Below are 12,687 nucleotides of genomic sequence, written 5' to 3' on the forward strand. Positions count from 1 at the left end.
AGAGCCATCTTTAAAAATCTTAAGAGGAGGAAAAAAAATCCCTCCTAACAAGAAACCACAGAGCCTAAGAAGAGCATCCAGCAGCTTAGAAGTGAATGTTTGTTCTCTGTAGAAAACTCTGCAGTTCGGGTAACTCCTCTCCTCCATGAGAGAATGGGATGCTTACAAATGATATCTGAAACGGGGTCAAAGGTGGAGCAAACTCAACACTGCTAAATTATGATTAAAGTGTTAACTTTAAGATTAGATACGTCCACATTCACTAATTCCTAAGAAAACACTACCCTAAAATACCAGGAGCCCTGGCAGTTTATTTGTATTATTATGTTTTTTGAAATTAGGTTCAGAAACACCTTCTCAGAGCGTTAGGCCCTCTGGCTTCAAGGTGAATATATAATAGTTAAATTGTAGGGAGCGAAATATGAGCTTTGTTCCTTCCCTTCATTGGTCCTTAGAATTTGCCACAACAGGTAGGGAAAAGTCAGTAGCTTTATCCAGTGTGGTAAGGTCAAGGGCAAAACATACAAAATGTTTTCCTAATCCTTTTTCAGGCCTCTGTGTCTGAGGACTGTGCTAAGAGATTCACCACCCTCCCCCTCTCTACTTTTCTGCAGGACCGAAATGTCTACAACAACCCCCAGTGGTTGCCGCCAAGACCTGGCCTCCAGGTACCACAGACTTTGTGATACTGGTGAGATTTGGGGCATCGTCCTAGAAGCGGTGGCTGCAGCTGGGGCTGTGACCTCGGTGGTCTTCATGTTCGCTCTCCTGGCCCTAGTCTGCAAGGTGCAGGACTCCAGCAGGCGGAAAATGCTCCCGACCCAGTTCCTCTTTCTCCTGGGTGTGCTGGGGGTCTTTGGCCTCACCTTCGCCTTCATCATCAGACTGGATGGGGGCACGGGGCCCACGCGCTTCTTCCTCTTTGGGGTCCTCTTCTCCATCTGCTTCTCTTGCCTCCTGGCTCATGCTGTCAACTTGACGAAGCTAGTCCGTGGGAGGAAGCCCCTCTCCATGCTGGTGACTCTGGGCCTGGCGGTGGGCTTCAGCCTGGTACAGGACGTCATCGCTGTTGAATATGTCGTCCTGACCATGAATAGGACCAACGTCAATATCTTTGCTGAGCTTTCTGCTTCTCGTCGCAATGAAGACTTTGTCCTGCTGCTCATCTATGTCCTCCTCTTGATGGTGCTGACCTTCTTCATGTCCTCCTTTGCCTTCTGTGGATCCTTCACTGGCTGGAAGAGACATGGGGCCCACATCTGCGTCACCATGCTCCTCTCTGCTGCCATCTGGGTGGCATGGATCGTCCTGCTCTTGATTCCTGCCCTTGAGGAAAGGTGGGATGACACCATCCTCAGCACTGCCTTGGTGGCCAATGGCTGGGTTTTCCTGTTGGCTTATGTGGTACCTGAGTTTCTGCTTCTCACAAAGCAACGAAACTCCATGGATTACCCTGTCGAGGATGCTTTTTGTAAACCACAACTCATGAAGAAGAGCTATGGTGTAGAAAACAGAGCCTACTCTCAAGAGGAAATCACCCAAGGTAGGCAGCCTGGTTGAGGGAAGAACCCCATGTAGAAAGATGAGGGAGAATCATGGGATGTTATAACTGTAGGGAACATGCAAGATTTTCCAGATTGTACCCTGATAGCATAGAAAAGTTCCCCAAGGCTCAGGTCTTGCTTAAAATCCTCCAGCCAGTTAGGGACAGATAGAACCAGAAGCTGGCCTCTGGAGTCTTAATTTAGTATTTTCTACTCGTGGGACAGACAGGGGAGGCCCCTCGCCACCTCTCCTTGTCTGTGGTGTAATTTCCAGTAGGGCGGAACACCAGGGAGGTTCCTCTCAATCAAAACAAGATGGAGCAAAGAAATGGAAAAAGAGTGACTAGAAAAATTCTAGCGATATCTAGTGGTAAGTAGGTGAAATTGTGTTCTTTACAAAAGATAACTAGGCATTCCTTCCAGAAATGGGGAGCCTTTGTAGATTTGAGTGCCTAAAGCCAAACCATGATTTCCTGCAGTGATGAGAGGGAAAAGAAGGGAGAAAGCCCTTTTATCATGAACCAGCAGGAATCTGCATAAAGTTGTGGAGGATTCTGGTTTAGCACCGAGAGCCACATTTTATTGCGTGTCTCTGGGCCCGTGGGAGGGAAGAGATCATAACTGACACAAAAGAGTCAAATGATTTCCCTTTTGCCTGTAGTTATGAAGCCAGGTGTTCTGGTGTTGTTCTCATAAAAAAAAAAAAAAAAAAAAGGCTAAACTGAGAGCCGGAAACTGCCCTTGCCCAGAGGGGTGTATTCCTTGGTCTCCAGGGTTTATATTGGTCTTGAGTCTAATCACAGGAGATGGATGGTTCTGGGCCAGGAGTCAGGGATGCCCAGGCCAAGTTCTAGGCTCCAGCTGACAGGAAGTCTGTTCTCTGCTCTTAGAGCCTGAGGGGTCACACTGCCTGGTGCTTCTCACGCGGCTGGGGGCCCCCTCCTGGGCACTGGGAGGAATGGAGGGAGGGGAGGAGGGCAGCAGGGCATATTTTACCAGCCCAGTCTGTCCTGTCCATTCCCATGGCTTCACTCTGTCACCTCATCTCACTCTTGCGCTCCCTGTTGTCATTCCCTGACGACTCTTCCTTCCCTCTGTTCATTTTGTGGGCCACTGTCAGCTTCCTCTCCCCGAAATGCTTCTCTGGCCACCACACTTTGCTGCCCACGTTCCCCACTGGCTCCTGTCAAATCTTCCAGAGTCGGAACCAATAACCTCTCCGTTCCGGGCGAACCAAGTCACTGCGCTTTCCTGCCTCTGTCCGGGCTCAAGGTGCTTCTGTCCTTGTCCTGTGCGGCCTCCGTCTTCCCGCTTCCTGCCCCGTTCCAGAGTCAGGCGTTCCTCACTCTCCCCCAGGGATCGCTGCGTCCCATGCATCTGTGGGACTTTGAAATGCTCTGTCTCATTCGGTCGTTATGTAGGTACCTGTCACATCATCCTTCCTCTCCAGTGTCAGCCACGAGGCAAGGATCAATCCTTATGTAGTCCACAACATCTTACATATATTAATAGAAGTTTAAGTATTTCTTGAACAAATTGGGCAGGTAAATTTGGTGGGAAATAAATGAATTGCTTTAAATTGCATTCATGATGATTGCATGTGTTTACCCTTCTGTTCCCAAGTTTAAAACCTTCTGATTTTCCCAAAATGCACACAAAACAGTTGGCCCTAAATTCCGCCCCTTCCCAAGGAAAGTGATATGAATATATATGTTTTCCTTGTCAGGCAGTTAAGGAAGCAGGTAAATCTCCAGTGAGGCTCACTCTGAGCACACCTCTGACCAACTCTATATCTGAAAAGACTGTTTTTGTTTTTTATAACTTTTCAAATGTGCTTTTGAAGGTCGTAGGATAAGGTGGGGCTTTGGTGAAGTTTTGGAAAGGGGTTTCCCTGGTGATCACAGTTATTCATTTATTCAACCAATATTGTGCTTAGTTTCCCCTGGGCTTGAGGACATAGTCCTTCCCTGCAAGAAACTTAAAGTCGACTGGAGAGAGGTAATTAGACAAGGTGTCACACTGAGAGAAGAGGTACAACGGAGTGAGTGCAGGTGGGCCCCCCTAATTCTTTAATTTCTCCTCTCCCTGTTTCAGGTCTTGAAGAGGTGGGGGACACGCTCTATGCCCCCTATTCCACCCACTTTCAGCTACAGGTAAATGGTCTCTTTCTCCTCATCAGTGGCATCAGCCCCCAGGAATGTTTCTCCTTTGGGAGCAGATGATGTCACCATTGTGATGGCCCCTAATTGGCTACCTTGAGAGGATGCTGGTGTTTTTCCCGGAAATCTGCCCCCTGGGGCTGGGGGGCCAGAACAGGTGCTGGCACAGGGAGGAATTAGAGGAGGGCTTGGGAGAGAGGAAGGGAATTAGCCTCCTGCCCAGACCGCAGATCTGCTAAAATGGCCAGGAATTGGGGGGCTTTAATGATATGGTTGCTTCCTTTTCAGAATCGGGCTCCCCAAAAGGATTTCTCCATTCCACGGGCCCAGGCACCCGCCAGCCCTTACAACAACTATGAAGGGAGGAAAGAGGGCAGTTAGCTCTGCTCCGAAGAGTAGGAGGAACACAGCCAGGCGGAAGACCCAGCCAGGAGCTCAAAGGGATGTGGGCCAGATCTTGAGTCTTCTAAGGAAACTGTGCAAAACGCTATGGGGACAGCTGCCCCTCCCCAGCCTCAACCGCCGTCTTCCCACACTGGGCAGATGTGGGCTAACACCACTCGGGTTCTTAGCAGCATCATAGTATTTTTCCTTTGTCTCATGCTTAGGGACACATCTGTTAAGTGGGCGTCTCAGGCAGCTCAGGGTTAGACTCGCTATTCCTGTCATTTTACACGGGACGAAAGATCTGGTCATCTGACCACACACCGGCTCGCTCAGCTTTAGGGACCAACTCCTCTGACCCAAAGTGGGCTTTGTGAGGATCATTTGTCCCAGAGCAGAACTGCAGGTCTCAGCAAAACCAGCAAAGGCCGGTCTTTCAGCCCAGCCTGCCTAAATCTACACTGGAAACCAACTTCCTGGTACCGTCCCTCCCCTCGCCCTCTTGCCTGGGTAGGAAAGGCTAAAGGTCACCCTAAACCTACTCATCTCTGTGGCCCCGAATAGTCATTGTAAGGGCCCTGCAGCTCCCAGCACAGTTCACAGGTCACCCCTCTCTTCTTGCACCACCTCCAAACTTGATCTTCTCCATGGACTTAACCAGGAGTTCTTCCAGACCTCACTAGCAAGGACAGGCCCACCCGCTCCTGGCCAGGAGAATTTGTGCGCTGTTCTTGCTCTAAATCCCTGCCCTCCTCCCGTCTCCCTGCCCCTCAGCCTCTGTACATAGACTCACACTGTATTTATCTCCCGCATCATCTACTAACGGAGGAGTGTTCCTGGTGTAATCAGTTACTCCCCTGGATTTGCAATAAAGATGTGGTGGCAACTCTGTCGTGGTGGGTGTTAGGCACCGAGGGAGGGACCACGGCCTGCCCTGGAGGCTTCATGTTGGAGCTGAAGTTCAAGGTTCAGTTCCCCTGCTTTGCATTCGGCCCTTCTCCGTGCGTCTCTCCTTCTTCTTGTGACATCTAAAACAAGTGTGTGTCTTCCTGACAATTTTCGAAGCTGTCAACGGTGAGAGAGCTAGGGTTGTCATGGGTCCTGAGGTTTTGCTCCAGGCAGGCAGAGCAGTGGCAACCTTGGAATGGGGTTTGGCAGCCCAAGAAAGACAGGGAAGAGGCCTCAGAGCCAGTTTCTTGTTTCACCCAAACTTTAATTATAGGAGGGGACAGATCCAAATCCCTTTGTGTTTAACAGAATTAGTTCACAGTATCTCTTGGCAAAGACATGATACCAAACAATTATTATTAATATTTACTTAATCCAAGAAACAGCTTTGTGGGGCAGAGTAATAGGAAATCTCTCTTTGGTGGCAGAAAAAAAAGAAAAGAATTGCTATGCATAGAAACTGAACAGGATGTAGAAATTCATAGCTGAGCTGGGAGTTCCCTCCTGAGAGCCGGACACTGCTTTTCATCCAAAGGAAGAAGCAGCGTGGGGCGGAGGTGAGGCGAGGCAGAGGTGAACGGAGGACACGCCGAGTTAGGGGTGTTTACGTCCCTCAAGGTTTGCTTGATAGGGTTTGCACTCACAGTAGCCTAGTTTTGTCCTGAAAAGGGAGAATGATAAATAATGATATGGATCCCTCTAGACTGTTCTAGTCTTTCCCAAGAGGCATGGCCCAATGAGGTCTGCTGTGAGGAGAAAACAACATGGTTTCACGTACGTTCTGTCATAGCGTAGGTGCTCAAGAAATCCACACTCCCTTCCCTCTTTCCTTCTCTGGTCTTCGTCCCATCGACCAAGCAAAGACCGAGGAGTGAAAGGAAAAAACAAAATGCCCTGAGTCGGGTTTCTTTTTAGGGAAAAGGATCGGCAGCGGCAGGAGGTTTGGCCTCTGAGAGTCATTGTATTGGAGAGGAGGATTTCGACGTCAAAGGCCTTCCTAGAAAGGCCTCCACCTCCACCTGGGCTGAAATAGACGTGCAGATGTGGCCCGGCCTGGCCCTGAGTTGATGGATGGTGGGGAACCAAAGTGGCATCGCCTTTGAGCTAAGTGGGTGATGATGAAATAAAACTCGGCAGCCTTTTTCTCATCTTTCACCGTCAGCGCAAAACAGACCGAGTCTCTCTGTGCCTCTCTCCTAACGCTGAGGCTGGCCGCGGCTGCCATACCCCGCGGTTCCACTTGATGGCGGTGACACCTCGGGCATCAGCACTCAGGGAGCCAGCGCCTCACACAGCAGCCATCTGAAGCTGCTTTCCCGTGGGGGGCGCGGAACGGAGCTGCAGATACTGAGTAGGTTTGAGGCAAACGCACCCCGCTTTAAGAGGCTTGTATTTATGAGCTACTTGCTTCCTCCCTCCCACCATCTTGGGAGAATTTGCTCTCGGTCTCCTTTGGCAGAGTTGCTTTGCTCTTTGTCTTATTTCTGTGAAACTCTCCAAGGTATTTCCAGCCCATTTGCTTGCTATCTGGCATCTTTACAGATAATGGTCTCATGCGCTATTGTTATTAATGTCAACTGGTATTTATGTGGTGAGAACATTGGCTTTTTGTCAGGAAAAGTGTGCCAGAACACAAAGTACAGCCTGGCCCTGGAAATGCAGCATGAACCCATTCTTTCCCCATGCATTAGGAGTTTCCTTCCTTCAGTTCTCGACTTATCATTACTGCTAAGAACTGGACTGTGCCCAGATGGTCTTTTCCTTCCTTGCCCACTTTCTGCTCCGAGGGTTTGCAGGTTTGCTGCTGTCCCGGCCCCAGTCTGAAACACGGCATGATTTCAGAAGTGGAGGTAGCAGCTTCAGAAAAATCTTTCTCAAGTGTTGACTGCTGAGATCCGGGATCTGAGAAATTAGCCTCCAAATGTGTAGATTGTTCTCTTTGGAAAGGACCAACCTTGTGGTCAATTTCTGGAATTTCTCCTCGTTCTTCTTCTCCCTCTCCCTTCTCCCTTCTGCCCCTTCTCCCCCTTCTCCCTCTCCTCCTCCTCCTTCCTCTACATCATGGGGTCTTGCTCTGTTGCCCAGGTTGGAGTGCAGTAGCACAATCATCAGTCACTGCAGCCTCAAACTCTTGGACTCAAGCGATCCTCCTGCCTCAGCCTCCTGAGTACCAGGACTACTGCCCGGCCTGGAATTTCTTCTACCTAGGGCAGACAATGCTTTGCCCTTCTTGGCTTCAGGATGTTCCAAGGATGCAGATGGGTCTGTGCGTTGCTGCCTGACCACGATCTCCACATCCTCCGGATTTCTACCACTGTCTTGACCCTTCAGAATGGAACACTCCAGTGCTTCAGATTTCAGGGTTTGAGGAGGTCACAGAGATCCCCTAGCTGGTTCTCCACAGCCCTCATTTTACAGAGGAGGAAACGCAGGCCGGATGGAGTTAATACACCCAGGGCCAGGTTTCTGGTTCTGTGCTCTTTCTACTGCCAGCACCTGTGTGGTCAGTTCTAGACGCTTTCCCCAAGAGAGTGTTTGAGTAAAGAATCAGATAAAATGACCACAGTCATCATGTATTTTAAGCATTTCTCCCACTTTCCTCTGTCTCATCAATTGCCTTTTCTTCCCCTGATTTCTCCTCTGGGCATCTTCTCTGCCTTGTGCTTGTAAGCCTTGGGGAGAGGGACTGGGTGAAGACTGACAATTTCTGGTCAACCACAGGTCCCTGCCCCACAGCCCCCAAGCCAAGGGAGGGATGGCAGAGCCAGGCGAAGAGTCCGTCTCCATTCTCCCCAGCCAGGATGATAAGCCTTCAGCTTCCCTCAGGCTCATATTGAGCCCAAACCCCACACCCAGTACCTCTTCTTTCCCTTTGTGTGAACTTCTGGCTCCCTTTGGGGAGCAGGTGCCACACCCCTGAGTGATCCCTCACTCCCTGGGCAGCTTCAAGGGCAGCCACAGAGGTAGTCCCTGGAAAAGCCTCGGGAGTAACTTGCATTTGTGATGACTTAGCCGGGGGTGACTGCCCTGCGCCCAGCCTCTCAAGCACCAAATTCTAACCACTGTCTTCCACAGAAAAGAAAATGAAACTTTAATGGAATTTGATTAGCACGTGTGCCACACCCAACTGCCTGGTCCCAGTTCCTTCTAGTTCAGGTCCCATTCCATGTAATGATCTGCCAACCCCACTGTATTTGTATTAACTCAATTCAACAAACTCCTCTGACAAGCCCAGTAGCTACGCCGTGAGCTCTGGGACACAATGGTAGGGACTAGTGACATAGCCTATGATTATGCAAAGCTACTACCTTTCTCTAAGAAGGAATACTTCCAGATTGACTAATGTTTTACCCGCAGGGAATTGAAATAGAAAAGGCATGTATTGATTCTAGCATGATGTCTTTATGAACAAGATGGGAAAAGGCAGGGATAATGATAATAGGGTTAGGTAGAGTCATAAGCCAAACATTCAAGAAAAGATCCTTTATTAGTTGGAGGTCTCCAGTGATGTGCCTGCCATAGGGCTGTATCTTTGGATCTGTTTGGGTAACATTTTTATCAATCATTTGGATGCAACTAAAGCATGTTTTTCAAATATTGCACATGACACAGAATTAGGAAAGACTGAATAATAAAACTAGAATACAAACGTGTTGCAATAGGCTGGAATAAAGATCCTGGACTAAGAATTTAGTTAAATAGATATAAAGGTATTTATGACCCCAAGATAAATTACACAAATACAGGTTGGAAAGACTTGTTTTGAGAGCAGTTTTTATGAAGAAGACCTGGTAGTTTAGATGCCCACAAGACTGATAAGAACCAGTGATGAGGTTCAGCAGCCGGACAGCCAAAGCGATCGTGGGCAGCACTGACACAATTGTGAAGTCCAAGACAAGGCATGCACTGTTCCCACTGAATTGGGGGCACATTACTCCACATCAGAATATTACATCCATTTCTGTGCATCTCACTGTAACGGAGGAGCTTCTAACAGAGGAGCTATTTTTAGAACCACATGACACACAGAATGGCTGATGGGGCTGGAGATAGTTAACCCTGAGAGGAGGGGATGTTGCAAGGTACATCGTCATCACAGCTAGCATTTATAGTGCACTGACTCCAAGCAAGGCTCCGTTTTAAGTTCTTTATTTGTATAATATAATTTAATATATGTAAAAAACCTTATGAATTGTTATTATTGTCACTCCCCTTTTATTTAACACCTGAAGACCCTGAAGCATCCCTGGGGGAAGTAATGCTCACGGTGGCACAGCTGCCAAGTGATGGGCTGGGAGTCGCAGCTGGGCAGGCTGCCCTCGGATCCTTACCTGTAAACCCATCATGCCCCCAACTGTTTTAATAACCACAGCCTCACAGGCGGCTCAATGGTTAGAGATGTTAGGCAGTCAGAACCTGGAAGAGCTTCCTGCCAAGTAGTGGGTTTTCTCTTGCTAGAGGTGTTCAAGCTCCATGATGTTCTGCTGGCGACCACGTGGGGAATTTGTGTCTGGAGCAAGGCTGGATGACATAAGCTTAGAGAGTCTCATAATTCTAGGATGCTGGACTTTTACTTGCCAAGTTGTTATTCTTAGTGTTTGAATCTAAGAACCATAGAGACGCTATCAGTTTTACTGTACAGTTTTCTTCTACACCTGCAGCCCAAACACTTCCTTTGCCCTTCAGGTGAAAATGGAAATGCTCCTTGCTTATGGGGATGTGTCCTCGCCTTTCTATGAGTGTTATTATTGGATGTCATTGCTAGTTGTGCTTCACAGGACAATTCTCTTCTTCACAGCCTTCTTGAGAATGGAGGGTGCCATGTGAGTAGAGTACATGCTATGTTTAATATGCCTTCTTTGCAGACACGGTGATAATGTAGAATCCCTTACAAAGCCACTTGAACCTGTCTCCCCTTAGATCATGTAGTCAGTGTCTGAAATATTGCCTGATTTAGTTCTTCAGACAAAAGCTACCACTTTTTAACTACAAAAAAACTGGTCCATGTTGTGCTTTGAGGGTGATTAATTGCATAAGAAAGAACCCTATGATTTGTGTTACTCAGCAAGATCAAAAAGGTTTGTGGGTTGAACTTGTGTAGCATGAGTTTAGTCATCTGAGTCATAAGCCCATGAACTCTGAATACTTGGGAACTGGGAGGGGGTCAGAGCGGGCAGCTGACTGTCCTGAACCAGTGAGAGAGAGAAGAGGAGGGGCTGGGGCTTCCTCGGGAAGCGCCAGAGTGCAGGGGAGGGGATGAGGAGAGAGAGAGCTGGTAAGGAGGAGGAAGAGTTGTAAATGAGAGATCTGTAAAAATAACAAATAAAAAAGAATGTTAAGATGAAGTTAAAATTAAGGTTGAAAGAATCAGAAGTTCAGGGGCTGGGTGCGGTGGCTCACACCTGTAATCCTAGCACTTTAGGAGGCCAAGGCAGGAGGATTTCTTGAGGCCAGGAGTTCAAGATCAGCCTGAGCAAAAGCTAGACCCTGCCTCTACAAAAAATAGAAAAATTAGCTGGGCATGGTGGTACACACCTATAGTCCCAGCTAACTAGGGAGGCTGAGGCAGGAAGATCACTTGAGCCCAGGAGTTTGAGGTTGCTGTGAGCTAGAATGACGTCACTGCACTCTAGCTGGGTGAGAGAGTGAGACCTGTCTCAAAAAGAAAAAAAAAAAAAAAAAAAAGAAGGAAAGAAAGAAATTCAGGAAAATATTAAGACAATTCTTAGAGTGTCATGATGACCTATTTGTGAAATTGGGCAGATGGATTTGACCTCATCATAGACTCTCCTTCCAGTTAGAGTGGCTGTTCTTTTCTCTAAGTTCCTGGAAGGCCCCTGCTTCATGAAAGGTGGGGACCATGAGAGGAGGAACAGCCTCCAAAAGGCACAGAGGACCCTGAGCCTGGCATGCTCAGAGGTGGTTCTTCGCTTGTGTGCCCACCACCCCCCACCCACTCCCCACATCTCCTGCCAAAGTCACTGGCTGGATCCTCTTTTCCTTTGCTTTCTTGACAAACCTGGTGGCAGTTCCAGACACATGAAATTGTCACCTACATATTTTACCCTAGGTCACTGGGGTTAGTCTGTGTGTGTGTGTGTGTGTGTGTGTGTGTGTTACATTTAATTTTAAGAGAAAACTAGAGGATAGAAAGAAAAATAGTTGTTTATGAATTCCGCATAAAGAATAAATGGAGACATTTTCATGCTCCCCAGACATCTTTTCCAGTGGTCTGTGACAATCTCAGAAATTCCTGGTGTGTGAGTGGGGCGTCTGCTGGTGGCTGAGAGTACACAGGCACACCCACGTACACCCATATACACGTCTACCCCGTATACGTAGCTCGGATATACTCGCAAGTACAGAGAGTCATTTCTACAAGTGAGACGAAACCAGTACCCCTACATCCTACTCACTGTGTGTGTACATTCACAGTATCATGCCAAATTAAAAACAAATCAGTAGCAAAACAAGGTTGTTGCTTGTATAGCTGGAAAGGAGTGCCTGTTGCCATATGTCCCTGACCTGGGGAGAGCGACCCATCCCTGTGACCTCAGTGTCTGTGATCTTTCTCATGTGCCCCTAAGGTGACATTCCCATCAAACGGCATTACCTCACTTTTCACAGTTTCCAAGATCCCTCCTTGGCCTCAAGTTGTTTCTCTAGCCATGAATGGGGTCGAGTCTGAAAAATCTTCCTGTAACTAGTGAGGAAATCTGATGACATGACCTGTGTACATAGTGGAGGTTAATCTCAAGCAGACTTTCACAGCACTCAGTTTGGTTCTGGCCTAAAGCCTTAAGCAGGGCGTCCCAATCATTTTCACTTTATGGGACAGTTAGAAAATGATACAAAGATGTTTAAGGCGCACAGAGGGAAACGGATGCTGCTGCTCATTGCCAGACATAGCCGGCCTGAGGCTCCGGCCACCTCAGACCCTGCCCGGCTGCTCCAGGGCCCGCGTGACCAACATTTTGCCATCCTGGTGACCCACTTGAGGAACTCGGTGCCTCTCTCCTACCTGGTTTGCCAAGCCCTTCTTGGTTCTGATCCTTCAAGTTTGATTTCTTAACGGTCCATGCTTTCGATTATTCACTTCAGAGCCACGTTTTCCTGTAAGTCCTTCCCTAGAGGGACCTCAGCTCTACCTGCCTCCCCCTGAATCTCCCCTCAACTCTTCCCAACGTCATCTTCTTTACAACCTCTGCATCTCGGCTCAAACATTGCTCACCTTGTGAGGGCTTCTACAGTCAGTCTGTTCAATGCTGGGCTTCCATAGTTGCAGGTCTTCAGAGTACTGAAAATTTGAAACTATATTTATTTGTTGGTTTACTTGTTTTTCTCCCCTTATTCTATAAGTTTCAGAAAGACAGTAAAAGGATGACCTTGCTAATAAACTATCTAACAGAGAAAAATAAACTATCTACCAGAAAGAGAAAAAAGAGAGCTCACAGAGCACAACTGCCCCTTTGCTTGATTAACCACCTGTGGCTTAACTTGTGCTCTTCCAGAGTTTGTTTTCACAGCGCTTGAGAAGAGCTAAAAAGAAAGAACTAACATGATGCTCCCCCAGTTCCCACCAGCCCACATTCCAGGGAGACTGGTGAGCCAGCCTCACAGAGAAGAGAGAGAAAAAAAAAGGAAAAACAGGC

General features: G+C 48.0%; 1 protein-coding gene across 1 annotated transcript in view; it reads left to right on the forward strand.

The window, feature by feature from the left end:
• GPRC5A (G protein-coupled receptor, class C, group 5, member A) overlaps positions 1–5,014 on the forward strand; it is a 15,142-nt gene extending 10,128 nt beyond the window's left edge. Inside the window, exons 2-4 of the mRNA XM_012655807.1 lie at positions 615–1,543; positions 3,639–3,697; positions 3,992–5,014. Of these exons, the coding sequence (XP_012511261.1) occupies positions 622–1,543; positions 3,639–3,697; positions 3,992–4,084 (1,074 nt within the window). The 5' untranslated portion in view covers positions 615–621 and the 3' untranslated portion in view covers positions 4,085–5,014. The remainder of the gene's footprint in view (positions 1–614; positions 1,544–3,638; positions 3,698–3,991) is intronic.
• Positions 5,015–12,687: the final 7,673 nt, after the last annotated feature.

This window comes from Propithecus coquereli, unplaced genomic scaffold (genome assembly GCF_000956105.1).
Source record: "Propithecus coquereli isolate 6110/MARCELLA unplaced genomic scaffold, Pcoq_1.0 Scaffold487, whole genome shotgun sequence".
NCBI classification, from domain to species: Eukaryota; Metazoa; Chordata; class Mammalia; order Primates; family Indriidae; genus Propithecus; species Propithecus coquereli.